General features: G+C 32.6%; 1 protein-coding gene across 1 annotated transcript in view; it reads left to right on the top strand.

Annotated features, from left to right (window-relative positions):
* The window catches only part of ADGRL3 (adhesion G protein-coupled receptor L3), a 927,638-nt gene that overhangs the window by 891,696 nt on the left and 14,793 nt on the right, over nucleotides 1-21,149 (top strand). Inside the window, exon 23 of the mRNA XM_061145874.1 lies at nucleotides 8,369-8,465. Within this exon, the coding sequence (XP_061001857.1) occupies nucleotides 8,369-8,465 (97 nt within the window). The remainder of the gene's footprint in view (nucleotides 1-8,368; nucleotides 8,466-21,149) is intronic.

Raw genomic sequence — 21,149 nt, 5'->3', positions numbered from 1 at the left:
CACCAAATAAAAGACATATGTGGGTCATGCATGAGTGAGTTGGAGTTCCAATTACCAAACTAATATTTCTAAGAATATATGGTTCAGTGGGAAAAACAATCATTTTTGTAGTGTTGTTAATTGCAGTTTTCTGAAGAAGACTTGAAATTCCAAAATAAATTTATAAATCAAGAACATATTTTAACTCTATGAACTCAACCATCTAAATTTATTTATTTTAATTTGGTAATTATGTATATACACATATATATAATAAAAAGATAATTTTTTCTTTTACTAATTCCAATTGGCTTATAAATAAGAGGTTCAGTTTCCTTAAACAACTCCATTCATAGGCTTAGAAAATTAAATATCCTTGTAACCTTTAATTATAATATCACTTGCCAAGCTAATATATCTGATTCTCTAAAACACATTCATTGTCAGGCTGGACAGTTGTACACACTGAACTAGCACTTGAAAAACTCTTATAAACCAAAGATAATAAACAATATTCTCAGAAATATTATCACCACGCTAAAGGAGTTATGTTTTATTTTATAAATAAAACCACATATCTATTATCAATCTAATAGTTCCAACTAAACATTTTAAAACTAACATGTAACTGTCAAACCTATCAGTTATATGTTAGTTTTAGAAAGTTTATTTTTATTTTGACAAGTTATCTTGACACTTAGCAACCACAAATTATCATAATGATCATGGAACTTATCCCCACAGATAATAGGCAGTTTTTTAAAATTTGAATTTATTTTATTATTTCTATGCCTTAGTACGGTTGCAAAGTTGTAATTTAAGGAATCAAATGTACTAAATTAGATGGACTGAGATTTCTGAGTTAGGACTAGTAGATTGTCATTCAAAATCTGAGTTTCTCGTAAGAGTGGAGGCACACGTGGATACTTTCTGTATGACCTTCTTGGGATCCATTCTTTCATTTTCAACCTGATAAATTATTTTTTTTCATTTATTTTTATTAGTTGGAGGCTAATTACTTTACAATATTGTAATGGGTTTTGTCATACACTGACATGAATCAGCCATGGAGTTACATGTATTCCCCATCCCAATCCCCCATCCCTCCTCCCTCTCCACCCGATCCCTCTGGGTCTTCCCAGTGCACCAGGCCCGAGCACTTGTCTCATGCATCCAACCTGGGCTGGTGATCTGTTTCACCCTAGATAATATACATGTTTCGATGCTGTTCTCTTGAAACATCCCACCCTCGCCTTCTCCCACAGAGTCCAAAAGTCTGTTCTGTACATCTGTGTCTCTTTTTCTGTTTTGCATATAGGGTTATCATTACCATCTTTCTAAATTCCATATATATGTGTTAGTATGCTGTAATGTCCTTTATCTTTCTGGCTTACTTCACTCTGTATAATGGGCTCCAGTTTCATCCATCTCATTAGAACTGATTCAAATGAATTCTTTTTAACGGCTGAGTAATATTCCATGGTGTATATGTACCACAGCTTCCTTATCCATTCATCTGCTGATGGGCATCTAGGTTACTTCCATGTCCTGGCTATTATAAACAGTGCTGTGATGAACATTGGGGTGCATGTGTCTCTTTCAGATCTGTCAACCTGATAAATTCTTACCTCTCTTTTTTGTAACAGTCTTTTCAACAATTTTAAATTGTAATTTCTGAGATTCTACAGAATGTCATTTAACTTGATTTGTTTCTGCATTCCTTTCATAAAACTGAGCTCATCAACCATTATCCCACAACCATTTTATTGGCAGATGTCTTCAGTGAAATCATAATATTTCAGAGTTTCATGCATTATGTTAGAACAGAGTCGTGCAATGTTTAGCATTACTTCTAACCCACAAGATAAAATACTGCAGCTTAAAAGAACAATCATAAACTTTGTGAGTGGGTAGACCTTGTTTTAATTCTAGCCTTGCCATATTCCTACCAGCTGTGACACAAAACAAGTCATTAAATCTCACTAGCCTTCAGTTTTTTCATAAGTAAAGTGGTTTCTGATTTCTTACATCATTAGGAAGATTAAGCTAATGTATACAAAACATGACAAATTGTATATGCTCTAAAAGTTGGAATTGATATCACTTACTAGGGGCATTATTGCAGACTATAATTTCAGGTATACATTTTAAAGCTGTGTCTTTTTTTTTTTACTTTTATAGTTATAACATCACAATTATAATATTGGGAAGAAAAACCTCATGTTGCTTTCTTGTGCTTAATATAATACTGATTCTGTTTAACTTTGACAGTCTAAACTACATGAAGTAATATTACTTAAATATAGTCTGTTTTGGTAGAAATAACAAATATTTTACATTAACTTTGAAATTCCATGAGCAACATCTAAAACACTCACTGATACTGAGGTAAAATTTTGAGAGTATAGGTGTCTTTTTCCATATCAGAGGACTTCTAAAATAACAATCATTATTTTTTGTTGTTAAGAAACTTTGGATTTATGTTATAAAAGGCCAAGCAATCTTATAAGCTCTGGTGATAAAATGGTTAAAAGGCAACTTCCTCCAATATCTGGGGCTTTCATACTAACTGTAAAAGGCAGAAAATTTATTAGCAATCAAATAAACCAACAGAAAATACCACATTATAAAAGTTGGTGCAGAACCAAATATGGCCATATGATGCATAAAGTCCAGGTGGTTACTTGGATTAAGTGCTAGGCAAAGACTGGAGAAATGACAGGAAGGATGTTCAGGGAAAGAGAATTTCAGGTGAGCGCATCAAATATAAAGGCATTTAGGTAGGTAAGAACTTGAAACTTTGGGAGTCAGAAGAATGTCATTGGTTCAAGTGGTGTGTGAATGGGAGATGAAGTTGAAGAAAGCTGGGAGATGGATCCTTAAGTATTTGTAAGAGAACTGGAGTTTTGATTTTATTTTGACTATTTAGAAAGTTAAGGATATAATTTAGGAAACGGGGTGACAGGAAATCACCCACATGTAATAAAATCATGTGGCTACTATGTAGGTAATGGAGGGATGTTATTTTCAAGACTAAAAAGTAAAAATCCTCTCCATCTGTTGATCTCCCATTGGTAATCACTTATAAAAGGTTGGTTTATAAAAACTCTGCTTTCTAACACCATACACAAAAATAAACTCAAAATGGATTAAAGATCTAAATGTAAGACCAGAAACTGTAAAACTCCTAGAGGTGAACATAGGCAAAACACTCTCCGACATGAATCACAGCAGGATCCTCTATGACCCACCTCCCAGAATATTGGAAATAAAAGCAAAAAGAAACAAATGGGACCTAATGAAACTTAAAAGCTTTTGCACGACAAAGGAAACTATAAGCAAGGTGAAAAGCCAGCCCTCAGATTGGAAAAAATAATAGCAAACAAAGCAACAGACAAAGGATTAATCTCAAAAATATACAAGCAACTCCTGCAGCTCAATTCCAGAAAAATAAATGACCCAATCAAAAAATGGGCCAAAGAACTCAACAGACATTTCTCCAAAGAAGACATACAGATGGCTAACAAACACATGAAAAGATGCTCAACATCACTCATTATCAGAGAAACGCAAATCAAAACCTCAATGAGGTACCATTATACGCCAGTCAGGATGGCTGCTATCCAAAAGTCTACAAGCAATAAATGCTGGAGAGGGTGTGGGGAAAAGGGAACCCTCTTACACTGTTGGTGGGAATGCAAACTAGTACAGCCGCTATGGAAAACAGTGTGGAGATTTCTTAAACAACTGGAAATAGAACTGCCATATGACCCAGCAATTCCACTCCTGGGCATACACACCGAGGAAACCAGATCTGAAAGAGACAGGTGCACCCCAGTGTTCATTGCAGCACTGTTTATAATAGCCAGGACATGGAAGTAACCTAGATGCCCATCAGCAGATGAATGGATAAGGAAGCTGTGGTACATATACACCATGGAATATTACTCAGCCATTAAAAAGAATTCATTTGAATCAGTTCTAATGAGATGGATGAAACTGGAGCCCATTATACAGAGTGAAGTAAGCCAGAAAGATAAAGAACATTACAGCATACTAACACATATATATGGAATTTAGAAAGATGGTAACGATAACCCTATATGCAAAACAGAAAAAGAGACACGGATGTACAGAACAGACTTTTGGACTCTGTGGGAGAAGGCGAGGGTGGGATGTTTCAAGAGAATAGCATTGAAATATGTATACTATCAAGGGTGAAACAGACCACCAGCCCAGGTTGGATGCATGAGACAAGTGCTCGGGCCTGGTGCACTGGGAAGACCCAGAGGGATGGGATGAGGAGGGAGGTGGGAGGGGGGATCGGGATGGGGAACACATGTAACTCCATGGCTGATTCATGTCAATGTATGACAAAACCCATTACAATATTGTAAAGTAATTAGCCTCCAACTAATAAAAATAAATGAAAAAAAATTAAATAAAAAAATAAAAACTCTGAACCGAAGTATTGTTCTTTCCACCTTGACCTTTCATTAATTGTTCTGTCATCTATTTTCATTTGTTTTGTTGAATTTGTAGATGTATTTACTTTTGTTATACAGTATTTTAAACAAAAAATATATGTACCATAGATTAAATTGTAAAGTGTAGTAATAAAATCAACACCTGTGAACTCACCATCAAACTTAGGAAATAGAGAATTTGCCATATGTTTTTCCCTTCTTGAAACTTCTCCCTAAGCAATCCCTGCATCTCCCTACCAGAGACAGTCTACTAACCTTTGTTTGTCATTTTCATGACTTATTCTAAAAATTTCTTCACCTCTCCAAAAGATGTTCATTACTTCACCTTCTTAAAGTATTTATTTAAAATGATATCTTATTGTGTGCAATCTTCTGTGACTTACTTTATTCACTGGAATTTTCTAAAGCTTGTCCTGGTCCTTTCCACAAACATTTAAGTATAAGCTTAATGCTACATATTATATATTTTTCTCTGCTTGCAATACTTTACCCTTTCTCCTTTTACTTTTTCAATTATTATTTGATATAGTATAATAAGTTCTAATCTCCTAAATCAGGATCCAAATGATTGAAGACAAATATTGGTTATACCACTTATTAGATCTGTGATATTGTGCATGTTAACCTCTAAATCTCAATTTTCTAATGAATAGAAGAGTACATACCTCAGGGAATTCTTGGGAGATTTCAGTGAGTGAGTACATGAAAAACACATGATAGAGCCTCGAAGAATTGATTGAAATATTTGTTATATTTGTAATATATATTTTACATACACACAATAATTATTATATATCAGGTACCATTTCAGGTGAACAGAAAAGGACAGAATTTTTATTTTACTTTTTTCTTTTGGCTGCCTCATGTGGCCAATGGAATCTTAGTTCCCTGACCAGGAATTGAAACTGGGCCCTCAGCAGTGAAAGCATGGATTCCTAATCATTCAACCACCAGGGAATTCCCAAACTTTCTGTTTTTTAGAGCCTCAAAACTAATGCAGACATTGGACATTACTGTTTAGACATTAAATATAAATATAAGAAATAACTATATTATTATAATATGTTGTATGTAGAAAATGGTAAAGCTATGAGGGCAAAAATTTGCAGAGTTGGGTGCATGAAATACAATTCTATATAGGATGATCAAGTTAGGTCTCTCTATGGAGAAAGTATTTGAGCAAAGATTAAAAGAGATGTAAGAGTTATCTATACCAGTATCTGGGGAAAGAGTACTCCATGCAGAAGAAATAATCATACAAAACCTAAGGCAGAAGCATGCTTGGCTTGTTAAGTAACAGCAGGGGAACAGGTGTGCAAGCCCAGGTTGAGAGACTAATAGAAGATAATAATAATAGAAGATAATGGGGCCAGCTCAAATAAATGTCACCTAAAAATAGGCAGGCTTCCCAGGTGGCTCAATGATAAAGAATTTGCCTGTCAATGCAGAAGGCACAGAAGACATGGGTGGGCAAGAACCCCTGGAGGAAGGAAGTGACAACCCACTCCCTATTCTTGCCTGGAAAATTCCATGGACAGAGGAGCCTGGCAGGCTACAGCCCATGGAGTCACAGAGTCAGACACAATTGAGCATGCACGCAAAAATAAGCATAATTCCATCAACTCTCAGTTGAGATTTCACTTCTTCACTGCAGTGTTCTCAGATTTCCTAGACAAGGACATGTTCTTTTGTTATATGCACTTAAAAATTATTTTAATTGTGTATCATAATAGACATTAACAAAACCACACAAAATTTAAGTGTGTGGCACAATGATTTATTCTTCCCCAGATCAATTATTAGAATATTTGCAGTAACTTAGAAACCATTTGAATGCTTCTTAATCAGTCGTCTCAAGACATAATCACTATCTTAACTTTTAACAGTAGCTTTTGTTTTGCATGTGTTTGATGCTTATCCACATGAAATCATCCAGTACATATTCTTTTATATGTTTTCCTTCTTTCCTTGGGCATTATGTTGCTTCAGGAGACTATGTTGCTCTTTTATTTTCATTACTATGTGTGTTCAGTCCATTCAGTCATGTCCAATCTTTGTGACTTCATGGACTGTTGCCCACCAGGCTCATCTGTCCATGGGATTCTCCAGGCAAGAATACTGGAATGGGTTGCCATACCCTCCTCCAGGGGATCTTCCCAACCCCCAGACTGAACCTGTGTCTGCCTGCATTTCCTGCATTACAAGCGGATTCTTTGCCCACTGAGCCACCTGGGAAGCCCTTCATCACTATACATTATTCTATAATTTATGTGTCCATCCTACCATTGATAGTCATTTGAATTGTGCATAGTTTTCAACTATCATTAGTAATGCTTCTATAGAGATTTGTGGACATATTGTACTTTTGCATTTATTTTGTTAATTTATATGTGATTAATGTGTCATGTATTAGTCTAGCAGCTCCATAAAGGCAAAGATGTTTGTGTTTGCCTTTCCCCTTCCTATTTTCTACATTAAAGAGGTCAATTAACCAATAAAGCAAATGTAAGAAATTGATTCACAGTATTTCAGTTTGAATTTTGAAGTATTTTTCAATAGAAACATTTTTTAAGTGTCAGGCTTATTGCATTGGTTTTCTTGTACTTCTATTATTTTGGCTTTGTTTGTATGTGTAATATGTGTATTTTCTGACTTATATAACAAAATAGTATTTCCAAAGGATAAACATGACTCAATATTCATAAAACCAGTCATCTAATATTTTGAGAATTAGGTACTCCTACTATTTGAGTTCAAATATATTTGGAACATAACCCTTTTGTTAGTATTATAACTTTTTCGTCCTTGGTAAAGCTTCTGAAAATATTTTGTTTCCTGTTGACAAGACTGTCATTTCTTTTTTGATCCCTAACTCTAATAAAGTAGCTATACAGTAAACCAGGAAAAAAGTCTCCCCCCACAATGGAAAAATACTGTTCTGCTTTCTTGAATCATCAGACACTTAGAAAATTGAATTTGAGATATATGATGCAAGAATTTCAGTTCTCTATAAAACTTCCTACTACATGGAAATAAATAAAGATCAATTGACTTCCTTTGTTTCCTTCAAAAGATAGAAAAGTCAAGATAGTATGTAACATGTAAAATTACATTGATCTTCTTATAAAATTAATAGAAAATGTTCAGTTTAGTAGCATCTTAATAATACTCTCTGTTCTTTTCATCCCAAACTATGTCTTCTTACAAGATTCTGAATTAAGTAAATTTTTGTTACTAAAGCTTCAATTTAATGCACATTTAAATATTACATTCCCATAAAATTACAGTGAAAATAATTTGTTTTACCTTAGAAATTAAAATTACTAAATTCTATCTAGAGTACCCTTCTATGTATCTTCATATGTATCTTCTATGTATCTACATATGTATCACATGTATCTTTTAAATTGGCATTATCATATTACATTTGGGGCTTCCTTGGTGGCTCAGTTGGTAAAGAATCCTCCTGCAACACAGGAGACACGGATTTGATCCCTGGGTCAGGAAAATCCCCTGCAGAAGGAAATGGCAACCCACTCCAGTGTTCTTGCCTGGAAAACTCTATGGACGTAGGAGCCTGGTGGGCACAGTCCGTAAGGTTGCGAAGCATCAGACACAACTGACCAACGAAACCACCACTATTACATTTATTTCTTTTAAATAGTTATAATGACTTCTGGCATAGGCATTTAAGAATACACTTAATAAGAGCCAATGATCATCATTAATTTAGCTCCAGATGTTTTCATGTTCCTGTACTACAAGCTTGTGGGAGCTGTGTGTGCCAGATGTCAGAAATGAAAGCCTCATATAAACCTGTATTACAGAAACAAAAAAAGAGTGACTTGTGTGAAGGTTCACTGTGTGGTGATTTTATTTCCTTTTCTTTTTTCTTCACCCAGAGCCGAATTCGTAGAATGTGGAATGATACGGTCCGAAAGCAGTCAGAGTCTTCCTTCATTACTGGAGACATAAACAGCTCAGCATCACTCAACAGAGGTAATTAGAAATATTTTTTCATATTTACTCTTTTTGTGATTACTTTAAGAAGTTCCTAAATGCATTGCTTTATTTGCAACTTCTGGACTTTTTTCCATATGAGAGGAATATTGCAAAGATATAAAATGTGGTTGAGTGTAGCAGTGTATTCCATTATTCATAAGGCTTCTTTTTTCAATCCTGAGTTTTCAGATCTTTTCTGAAAGTAAGTTAAAAAGTGAGAAATTTCTTTCTCTAATCATCTGCCACTGCTATAAACTGGTGAGTTGTCAGGCCTCATTGGAAGCTGTGAAAATGGGCAATTATGTGGCTATATAGTCTGCTAAGCATCATAGAGTTCCACATTGTCCCAGGTATAGAGCAATTTCTTAGTCTTTGTGGAAGTAAAATTATGCTGTCTAATATACTTAAGGCAACCTGTGTATTTGTGGAAAAATCCCATATAATCTTAATATCAAAAAGATATGTTCAGATAATATTGGATATTTAAAGATACAGAAGGAAAAACCCACTATATGTAAATTTTATACATATATGTATATAATAATTCTTTCGGTGTGTATATGCTACTAGTTAAAATGTTTCTGGAATATCATTTAGATTTTAAAAATGATGTTCCCTTAATCTACTATTTTGTTTGTGCTTGATCTTTCTTATTCCCTCTGTCTCTCTCCCTCTCACTTTCTCCCTCTCCTTCCCCTCCCCATCGTAAATGTATGTGTGAGTGTGAGAGAGAGAGATTAAAATTAAATTGACTACAGTAAAAATGGGTAGAAACAATGTATAGAGCTGGGGTACAATACAGTCTGTGCTGGGAAATCTGTAGAACATAGTTTTATCTGGGGGATGGTGCTGGCGTGAGCACATTTTAATCAGACTGTCCTAAAAGACACATTTTTTGATGCATACGTTCGGTGGTTATTTTCATGATTTCTTATGATCAATATTGTTATTTTTATTAGCTCCAAACTAGAATTATTTGCTTTAAACCTGCTTCTGTCTACTTTGTGTTACATCAAATGCTTAGAAACAACTAATTCACTAATTATGGCTTATGATTAAGAATGATTCAGATACTGGTGTTCTCGATTACTTTTAGTCAAATAAGTTGCATCTTATTTATATAAAAGAAGTTATAACAAGTAGTGTCAAAGTTAAATTTGATTTAGGGATTCATCCATGTTGTATAAATCTTGATTGACTTCCATGCTTATATGTGTGGTAGTGATAAAGTAACTATAACCTAGTGATGATATTAAATTTTCTACAACACTTTTGCTTAAGTTAGAACAGTGAGTGCAAATATTCTTCCAAAAATGAAGAAAATACATTAAAGTAAAACAATTGCCTTCTTGTATTTTATTTCATTTTCAGTTTTTTTATGTAGTATCTCACGTGTTCTCTTTTTAAGTTTACTTTTATGATTAGTTTTATGAAAATTTAAATATGAATACTCTTAATTCTTTGACATACTTTCTAAATCAGAGCAAATATATTATCTACACATGCCTCCAAAGTTTAGGAAATAAATTGCTTTCATAGTGACAGATTTTCTTTTTACTTTAAATAATACATAGAAATAATACATTGAAAATGTATAGGATGTTCCTTTAAGAAAACTATTCTTTTTTGAAAGCTATTCTTATTAATAAGATTTTCTGTTAGGAGTATCTTGCATCTAATGATCACAGAAACCGTAGAATGTATTATTTAAACAAAAGACGAGATTTGATTGTAATAATGCACCATTTATTTGCTTACTGTGAAGACAGAGAAAGCTACTACTTGCATGAAGACATGTAGACTACTTGGCTGAGCATTGTGATCTAGATTTATATTGACATTAAAGTATGTAGCTTTATTAAAAAATATTTTAAATGAATAATTTTTATGACCTTGATCTTAAGGTCAGTTGCATTGTATAAGATTGCTTTACCCTTTTTATTTCCTTCTCAGAAATTTCATCAACTTGGACTATGTGCTATGTATGACTAGGTCAATTTAAAATATATTTAAAGAAAATAATAATATTTTGTATTGTCTGATTATATATTAAATCTGTTTTTAAAAATCTTCAGTTTTAAAGGATACTTCTTAAAGTTATTGAAGAAAAGGTACAAGATTTCTTGTGATATCCAGTAAGTTATTTGATGATGACTTTGGGGAGAGGGTAAAATTGACTTTATGATTTGTTTGAAGTATGCCTATGCAGTGATCTTTTCCTTCAGGATATATATTCTTCCTTTCACTCAGTGACTTTAATGGGGAGACATCATAGTGATCTTCCTGATCTCCTATATTAATTTCCTAGTCCCCCGAGTCAGAAACTCCTCATTTTATTCTTATCTCATTATTTTTTATCTTAGATGAGTGCAGTACTTTAAAATTTTATTTCTTCATATTATATCTCTGAAGCTAGTCTTTAACTTCCTTCTTTAATCTTGTCTTGTTCCCCAGGGTCCTATCTTCCCTGCATTCAGGCGTGTGTATCATATTTAGGTAGGTGGCATATAAGATTCACCCTTCCAGATAAACACTTCAGTCACCTCAGCGGCATAATTATTTACATCTATGTATTCAAAAGAGTATATTCTCTATTATTAAAATAAAAACATTAGGCACTACATCTTTACATCTTCATATATTCTAAATTCCCATTCATTCTTAATTTCTTATAATTTTTTAATTTCCAACTTCATTTTCCTTTCTTTCTAAATTAGATATTTTAAATCTCTTATGATTGTCTTTAGAGTGCTTCTGATCTTTGAAAACTACAAGAAGTTGTTTAAAAATTAGTCCTATTTTCAACTCAGGATTTCTTTTCTATTCATACCACTGTCCAATTCATTAAAAGAAAATTATCTTAAAATTCTGTATGTCTTATCATCTATTCTTCCCAATAAGAACCATTATTATTATCTTTGGGATTCATTAAGAATAAAAAAACATCTACCATGCGGTGAATAAATCCTTCTCAATGGTTTATATTTTTTCAAATCATCTCTAATGTTTGGTTCTTGAACCAACTAGTTATATCCTATATATCAGATTATCTGTCTAGAATCCCCAATGTGATAAATTTGATTACTATTGGTATTGTACTCCTTGGAATCAAGCAAGACTTTGGAAGATTTATTGATAATTTTCAAATTTATGAAATCATTCTTATATGTTCTCTTGGGGATTTTGTTATCTGGTCACCTCATCTCTTTAAAAGCTTTCATTACATTGTCCTTGGAATATCTATATTTTGAAGATGTTTTCCAAGTGTTCCCTATACATTTTCAAACATTTTTCTTCTGATGACTGGTTTGCCACAATGTTACACACTCATACAAATCCAGAATTTCATGAAGCCAATTCCCCAAATCCCAGAACTCACATCAAGTTAACTCCACCCACGCTACTGTATACACAGGGAGAAGGAGCTTTTTGAGAGCCCTGAGGTGATGGTTGTTTACAGAGAGTTTCAGACAAAGTTAACTCTGATCCAAGCCATGTTTCACAAACCCCACAGGATAGCTTGTTCCTTTGTTCATGTAAATATATACAATTTGCATATACCTTGAAGTCATCTTCAGTTCCCAAGCTGTTCCCAGGACAGTGGAATGCTAATTCAAGTTTTTGGTAGCTCAGAATTCCTGATAGTAGTAGAAACAATTTGTAGCTAAGGTTAGCTTTCCCACCTGTATCCCCTACCCACAGTCTCTACTGGCCAAACTGTATTCTGAGTGACTTAGATCAGCAAACTTAAGTTTGATCCAAATACGTAACATTTGATGAGAAATTCTCTGGTAGTTCATTTATAATAATTGTTACACGTTTCCACTCATTTTGTAGATTTATATAGAAATTGGGATATTTTCTGAAATGAGATCTTATTAGGCTCTATCATCATGAATAGTATTTATATCTCTCATTTCTTTTTGTTTAATAAGTTGAATTGACATCAGAAATTTCGATTTAAAAATCAAGATTTGGTAGGTAGCTGCTACCAATATGTCTGAATTATCAAAAGGTGCCTCCCCCGCTCCCAGCTGTGGATTGCAAAAATGTGCCCCATTTGAGTGACAGAACCACCAAAAAGGCATTTCTCCTTTTGGAACAATGACTTGGCTAGTACTGTGAATTTTATTTTCCCCTACTTCCCATTCTCCATCCCATCAACATCCCACACAGTGTAGATTTTTCTTCATGAAGATATGACCAGTAATGCTATATTTATGTAAGCCAAGTTTAAGTGTTACATGACAGAAGAATGTCTAATCTGTAGCTGTATTTTACATAGCAGTTTGACTATGGAGTGTTAACCTAGGAACTTTCAGTAAATTGCTGAACTTTTCAGGGTTTTTGCAGTAGGGATATAAATGGTACCCACTTCAGAGGGACCTTGAAAGGATTGAGTTAATATATCATTGTTGCTTACAACATGCCAGGAACATAATAAATACTATTATTATTATTATTGTATTCACAAGTCCATTAATATTTTCTAACAAATGAAAACTGATTCTTGCCAATGCTCTCAAGTAATCAGATATTAAAATTCATCCTTCATTGCAAAGGTTTCTTTCACTTTGTAGTTTCTAGTAATAGGTAGGAGGAATGAGCTAATTACCCGAATGTCAAGTAAAAGAAATAATTTACCTAATATGGTGCTCCCCTTGACACTAACCAAAGGAAATAAACTAATAAAACTGAATTGTCTCTTTTGAATTAGAAATTAAATGCAAATTACACCTGCATAAATTGTGCTATTTTTTATTTGTTATCTAGATTTTAGCATTGAGGAAATAAAGGTAAAATATTTTTTCTCCCTATCTTAGATGGAATAAGCAAGCACAACCTTCTCTTTCCTCCAAGCCATCCTGTGCTTCAGAGGCTTAGAGACACTAACTCAATGTAGACAGGTCCTCTAGATAACCATATACATAGCAGAGTAGGAATATGACTTGTTCCCTTTTTAAATTCATGTCTTCTCAGAACCTATATTGTCTTTCCCAGGAGGTTGGTCACTGGGACAGATGAAACTTCACAAGAAATCACTGGCTGTCTCCTTAGTATATAGGCTACTAAACACATTTTTTTTTTTAGTTTTTAAAGAAAAATGCAAATGAAAATATATAAGTGGTCTTTCACTGTAATTAATGATTTGTATATATTAAAACTACTAGGGTGAATACTCAAACTCATTCACTTCACCTTATTAATGTCAGTAAGTATAATTTGGCTTATATGCATATGATAGGTCTTATTGCCCCCAAAGCCTTGCTGTTTGAAGGATTATAAACTCATTGGCTGTAAATATTAACCAGATTCAAATATAATCTGATATCTATTTGTGAAATTTGTAGACACCATTAATCATATGCTTAAGAGAACTTGCATAGCTAACAGATCAGACTGGGCTATATAACAAATTACTTTGTTATGAATAAGTATTATGATGACATAAGTGCAAATGCAGTAAGTATCCTATGCATGGACACATTTTTTATTTGAGATTCACCATTTTATTTATATCTAGTATTTTTTGCTTTTATATTTGTGATTGTTAATGAGGCAACAGTGATTTCTGTGTTTCTTTCCTTTCTATGTGTCTTCAGTATTCCTAAAGTATATGATAAAATAAGAGTATCTCCTGTTATAGGGAAATCAGTTCAATACACAAAAGCAAAATGGATACAGATTTTAAAAGTGAAATATTGCATCAAATAGATAATGTAACAATGCTACTAATAACCTGATTCCTTGATTCCTCAAGGAAGACCAAGTAATTTTCAGAATGAACTTTCCATTGCAATATGAGATATATTAAATATTGATCTCTAGTCAGTCTGGGGCATATGTTCTGGCTATGAATTGTTAGCAGGAACTGAAAAAGAAAAACCTTTAAAATGCTTGCCCAGTGAGTCCTACTTATGTTTTGCTTTTAACTTTGTCCCTTTGTTAGGAATCCTTGAAATCATCCAGGCTGTCACAGCCAACAATACAATAGTAAAAATGATGTTATTACTATTGTTATTATTATTATAGCTTTTAAAGATCTCTTCACAAAGAGGGTTATTTATGTAGTGTAGATTTCTTATTTTTATAGAATATGATCTTTCTCCCTTTATATTTAATTTATAGTTAGTGTATCTCTTACTGCTTTGTTATAAACCAAACAAGCCACAGCGAGATACCTTGATAACTTCTAAATATGGTGTTATAGAACATTTCCAATTAGTTTTAAAATACTACTGTTTTGTGTAAATTGCTGAGGATGTAATATTATTTTTTTTAGAGAACAATATCTTTTTTGAGAACGAAATATGAATACTCCAACTTATCTTCAGAAATTACTGGTGTTCTTTTTTCTGCTAGAACACAATATGCTCCTCTTTAGCCTTCGTAAAGTTGAGATTTCTCCGTTATTGTATGTAACTGTCATTTTCTTATTGTACACTGTTCATTATTTATTATCCATTATCTTTATACCCATGAATAACTTGGATTTCTTGGTAACTTGTCCAAAATCATGTGGCTAATAAAGTACAAAATCTAAATTCCAAACAAGATCTTTCTGACCATGGAGCCCTACTTACAGCAATAAAAATTTTCATTATTTTCCTATGATGACAACTTTCAGGAAGCTTACTGAGAATTAGAATTAGGATATTTTCCAAGAATGTATTTCAGAATGATTTTTATTACCTTGTATGGAAATAAGTTGTTCTTAAAGCACAATTATTCACATCTTTATTTCTTAATTGCCTTGATGCAATATTCATTTCCTTTCACTTTATTTTGTTCTAAGCACAGTTCTTTAGTATGGATTCATTCATCCTACTCACTTAGGGAAAGAGAAACTGTAAGATATTGTGCATAAATGGGGGGATGGATTGACAATAACATTTTTTTACAAAATGATTTATTGAATATGCAGAATTACTAAACATAACTGTTTTAACTATATATATTCAAATATAACTGCAGGACTTAGGTTGCAAGAATTTTATGATCATTCTTTTTTCCTGGAAGTTCTCAAATACAAAAAATATCAAGAAATTTTATTAGTAGAATCCTTTTCTCTCTTATTTTTAATTTCTTATGTTTCAGTAAAAGGATGAATATTTTGATTAAAGCAAAGATTGTGTTAAAAAAATCTGGTAAATAGCTTCTGCCTATAATAAGTTAGTAATAGAACCAAAGATATAACTTTTCTAAATCTCTATATTTGTGAATTTGATGATCCTTAAAACTGTGTCCTCTCAGAGGCCAGTATAATAATACTAAGAAGAAAGTTGCAAATTTATTTGAGTTGACTTCCATTAGGTAGTGATAATGTTTTAAGTAAAACTTATTAGTTTTGTGTGTTAATTTCAGTTTTTAAAAAATCTATGAAACAGCTTCTAATTCAAAATCTAAAAACAAACAAAACTATACTGTACCTCTTATCTGGAAAAATGCTCCTACTATATTATAAGCATAAAAGTTGTGATAGTATAAATGCAATATATAATATCCAAAGTTAATTGAGTCATCACTTGTTCAGATTTTTTTCTAAGAAATAGATGATATTAACTTATATCTGCTATTCTGAAAGTGAATAGAAGCTAGTTCATTTACATGAAAAATTAAAATGTGGAAATGGGATGTATTTTTATCATAAATAAAGTCTTATTAGAAAAAAAATACTTAAATTGTCATTGCCAATAATTTTGTAGTATCCAAGTAAAATAGCCCCTGTTTATTGCATACTGAGTCTTTCATTTTATATAGTTCAACCTTATATACAACCTGCCATTTAAAAGTAAGTATTTATGTGATAGGCACTCCTTTGATCTTCGTAATAGGCTTTCCTCATAACATTATTATAAAGGATGTGGGTTCTTCAAAAACTAAAACAAGTTACCCATCACATTCATAGAGTAATTTACAACACCAGAAAATCATTGGAGAACTAAGATAGGTTTAAGATGATATTATAGATTGAAGGAAGAGAGTCTCAAGGTAGGAAAATAGAAACAATATGTTTCCTGAAATAGCCTCAGTCTAAACAAAACAGCATTGAGCTGATTATATGACAAAATAAGTTTTCTCTGAAAAACATTATCAAGAATCTCTGTATTCATAGACACCTTGTTTTAATTCATATCTACTTTTCTCTATATACTTTTTAAATTATGTTTCCAAATTTAAAATACAAACTTTAGCTGATATAGGCTTCCCCTTGTGGCTCAGACAGTAAAAAATCTGCCTGCAATACGGGAAACCCGGGTTTGATCCCTGAGTTGGGAAGATTCCCTGGAGAAGGGAATAGCAGCCCACTTCAGTATTCTTGCCTGGAGAATTCCATGGACAGAGGAGCCTGGCAGACAACAGTCCATGGGGTCTCAAAGAGTTGGATATGACTGAGCAACTACCACTAACTTTCACAGACTTTCTTCATGTGAGTTTGGATAATTTGCACACTATAAGTATGCCAACATAGGGCAAACAATTTTATGAAAAGTCATATTTTCTCCAAATTGTTATTTTAGGTTGTTTAATTATTATATTTCCTTTGTTCTGAAATTTGTTTTATTCAGCAAAAAATCACAAGCAGATTGTGATTTACAAATGAATATAACTGTGGGAATAAACACATACCACATTATATACACTACATTCTTACTAAAAAGAAATATGATTTACTGCTATTTTACCTGTGGTTAAGCACTTTTGGCTTATTATTTTGGGCTCAGTATTCTTTGTTTTGAGTACTATGCCAATGTATTCAAAATGTCCAAGTTAAAAGCGTACAGAAAGATATGGCTCTGACCACAAAAGATGAGTTTTAGAGATGAATGACTGAGTGGTATAGGCTCATCATTCTACTTGCAGAGCATCCACCTCCTATTTTGTGAAGCAAAGACTCACCAAGAATTCTGATTTCCAGCCCTGCCACCATTGACTTGAGTAGTCAGAAAACATAAGATCTCTGAGAAGCTTTCTTTCAACTAATTATGTAAAAAATAACAATGACTATCTAATGGCATAAGTTTCTTCAATCGAGTACAACCAGATTGTGTTGCATTGCAGAGCAAAAAAAAAAAAAAAATATATATATATATATATATATATATATACATATATATATAATACTTTAAAGCTTTTAGAAGAAAATGTATTTTAGATTTTAGGTTAAAGGAGTTCTTAAAAATAAAATAACAAGCATAAACTACAAGAAAAAGATAAGATTCTCATCTCAAATTTAAGCAGTACTCAAAAAAAGTGAGCTACTGGAAGGAGATGTAAACAGTACATGTAACAACAAAATGTTACTGCCTACATTGTAATGAATGTCTCCAAATTAATATATAAAATTCAACAATCTAATGTGTATGTGGGCAAAAGATATGAATGGGCAATTCTCAGAATAAAGAACATTTACAATCAATAAATATATGAAAAATTACTCCATCTCTCTAGTATTCAGGAAAATGCGAAGTATAAGGGTAGTATGATATATTTCATGCTCAGTCAAATTGGCAAAATGTCAACCAGACAATACTAAATCCTGGCAAAAGTTTAAGAAATACGTACTACTTGTGAAACTGTGAATTGATACACACATATTTGAAAAAAATGAAAATGTGGGCAACATATGACCCAGTAATTTTACTTCTAAGTATTTATTGTAGAAAAACTCGTGTATCTTGACAAGAAGACATGTATAAAGCCAATTAGCACAAAATAAGGGAGAAGAGAATAGGTAAAATCTAGGCCTCCTGACTCTAAAGCTCTGAATTTACATTTTAAAATAGAGGCAACACCTCTACATTCAGAATATTCCATTTTATACTGAACTAACAATAATCCAGTCTTTACTCTGGAGAAAACATGTCATTGAAATCCATATTAATAGATTCCCAGTGAATGAATTAGCTATTAAAAGAAACTGAAGTATCTCTCAACCATTTGAAAGAAATTTAATAGGCAGGTTGATTAAAATTTAATAGCAAACTTGTTGGCTATTAAAAGTGCATAGTGTGATAAATCAAGATGTCAGCTCTTCAATTTATGACTCTGGGAAAAAATGATGAACGAGCTTTTGAGTTTCAATAAAACATCTCTTCTTTGACACTTTGTAATTTAATTAATTGTTTGAATAAAAACAGTGAAAAAATATAAAGTTATGGTTTCTATGGCTTTAAAATTTGTATCACTTTTAATGATACCATGCAAACTATGTTACTTTTATCATTATAAAAATCTTGGTCTTAATATGGCTGTCTCTATTTTATAAAGTAGCCCTTTAAAATTGAATTAATCATTGCTCTCACTGTCTTTCTGTAGATTGCATTTGTGTACTGATATTGTTTTGTTACACAAAAATGCAGAGAAGTAGGAAACAAATATTTCAAAGAGAAACTGCCTATTGAATCAGTTCTCCATAGTTCTAGAAGTCTCTTTTATCTACTTTTATTTTTGTTATATAAATTAATATGTGAATATGAAAAATAAACTAACTGAATTTACAGAAAAGCATATGATGAAAAAGTAATACACTACTGTAAGGTTCCTAATAAAATATTGTTGAAACATATTTTTGGAGAAGATGCTAAAATATGTTTGAAAGTCATTGACTTAAATATATTTAAGAAAAACTACCAGAGTAATTTTGGCCACCTGATGCGAAGAGCTGACTCATTTGAAAAGACCCTGGTGTTGGGAAAGATTGAAGGCAGGAGGAGAAGGGGACGACAGAGGATGAGATAGTTAGATGGCATCACCGACTCTATGGACATGAGTTTGGGTAAACTCCTGGAGTTGGTGATGGACAGGGAGGCCTGGCGTGCTGCGGTTTATGGGGTCGCAAAGAGTCGGACACAAGTGAGCGACTGAACTGATAGCTACTGATACTGACCAGAGTCATGTGTGACCTTGAATAAATTATGAATGTCTCTGCACCTGTATTTCTTTACATATTGTGTGATGATGGTAGATTTAGATAATGTTAAAATCTCATTGCATTGTAAATTCTTGGTTATAACCTTTTTCCATTGTTACATTGCAATTGATTAGGTGATACTTACATATGTAAGGTATACTTTGGGTATTTCTGAATCATTTCTTCCAGATTTCTTGTTTATTTTATAGGTCCCTTGCTAAAGAGAAATGCATGCCTTTTTTCCTGTTTACCACTTTTCTTAAATATTTAAAAACGAAATAAACGCCACAGTACTCGCATTCTTGTATGAGCACAGTTGAGTACACAAACATACGCCTAAAGCATTTTACATGCAGCTTTAAGGGTTTCACAACCTTGTAGAGACCATTTCCTGGTGAAAGAGTCCTTGCTTTACACTGAAGTTAGTATTCTAAATTTCTACAAAAAATACATTATTGGTGAAACTGTTTTTACTTATACAAAAGGAAGTCTCTGCTGTGGGCCAGTATTACTCTCTGAAGACAAAAGCACAAAGACATCACTCAGGCATAACTCTGCTTTGTGTAAAACTCTGACTTGTATGCATTGGTCAATATATATAATGAAAATGACCTCCTAGAAGACAAAACAAAACTATGCCAAACCAAAGGAGAGAGAACCGTGAGGGTACAGAATGGAGGATGAGGTATATTAAGGAGGGAGGAACCATCTGGGTAAAGCTATTTTATTGAAAGAAACCAAACAGAACATTTACTATGCTATATTTATACATATTTATACATATATAATATACTTACATATAAATATATATTAACACATATATATATATTTATACATAAGAATTTTAAAATGGAGGTATATTGATATGTGACTATTAGAGAATGGTTGTATTCAGTTGGTTCATTGGATCACCATGGTCTTAAATTATACAATTTTGCCCATTTAATGTGATCAGTATGAATGTAAGTGGATTTTTTTTTTTTTTTTTTTTTAATGAAGTGTGAGGGGCAAAGGAGAGGGATAGTTCAAGTTATTTTAAGAACTTTTCAGTATACTTTTGTTAGCCTGCGGTCAAGAAGAAACATTGTTTGAATTATGTTTCTGAATCATATAATATAGATTCAAGTGAGGTCCAGCTGTGATCTTGTTTCAGATCTGTTCTTCCTTTCACAATTTCTTTTTTTTTTTTTTAATTTTTTTATTTTATTTATTTTATTTTTTTTTATTTATTTTTATTATTTTTTTTTTTTTCCAGTGGGTTTTGTCATACATTGATATGAATCAGCCATGGATCATCCAAAGCAGGCGAATCTGCCTTAGATTTTCAGTCCACAATTACAGGTATCGCATTGAACTGGCCTAGGCAATGCTGTCGTCAGGGCCTCCCAGTGTCAGAACACATATTTGAGTTTCCTAAGGAAAGATATGTAGCAGGTTTGTCGTAAAAGACTACACATTTGAAAAGAATGTACTCATTATTCCATTCAAATTTTACTCATTCAAAAACTTTTATATCAACCTCAATTTTCAGATATAATTTTTTTAAAAAACCTCTTCGTAAAATGACTACCTTTGATTTTACACTTAGTCTTTTTCAGTAGCACAGGGTCTGACAAAAACCGGTCAGAAAACCCTCTAAGTTTTCAGTGTGGAATATGAAAATCCTATTTTGTTTTCTATCACGCTTTTGCCAAAGATAAAGATTTTGTTCTTAGTCCTTTGTTGACAGCCTTGTTAATGAGTCGCGTATGTTGAAATTCAATACT

This window comes from Dama dama, chromosome 6 (assembly GCF_033118175.1).
Source record: "Dama dama isolate Ldn47 chromosome 6, ASM3311817v1, whole genome shotgun sequence".
Classification (NCBI taxonomy): Eukaryota; Metazoa; Chordata; class Mammalia; order Artiodactyla; family Cervidae; genus Dama; species Dama dama.
The sequence above is the reverse complement of the archived record's forward strand: the minus strand, read 5'-3'. Positions and strand labels throughout refer to the sequence as shown.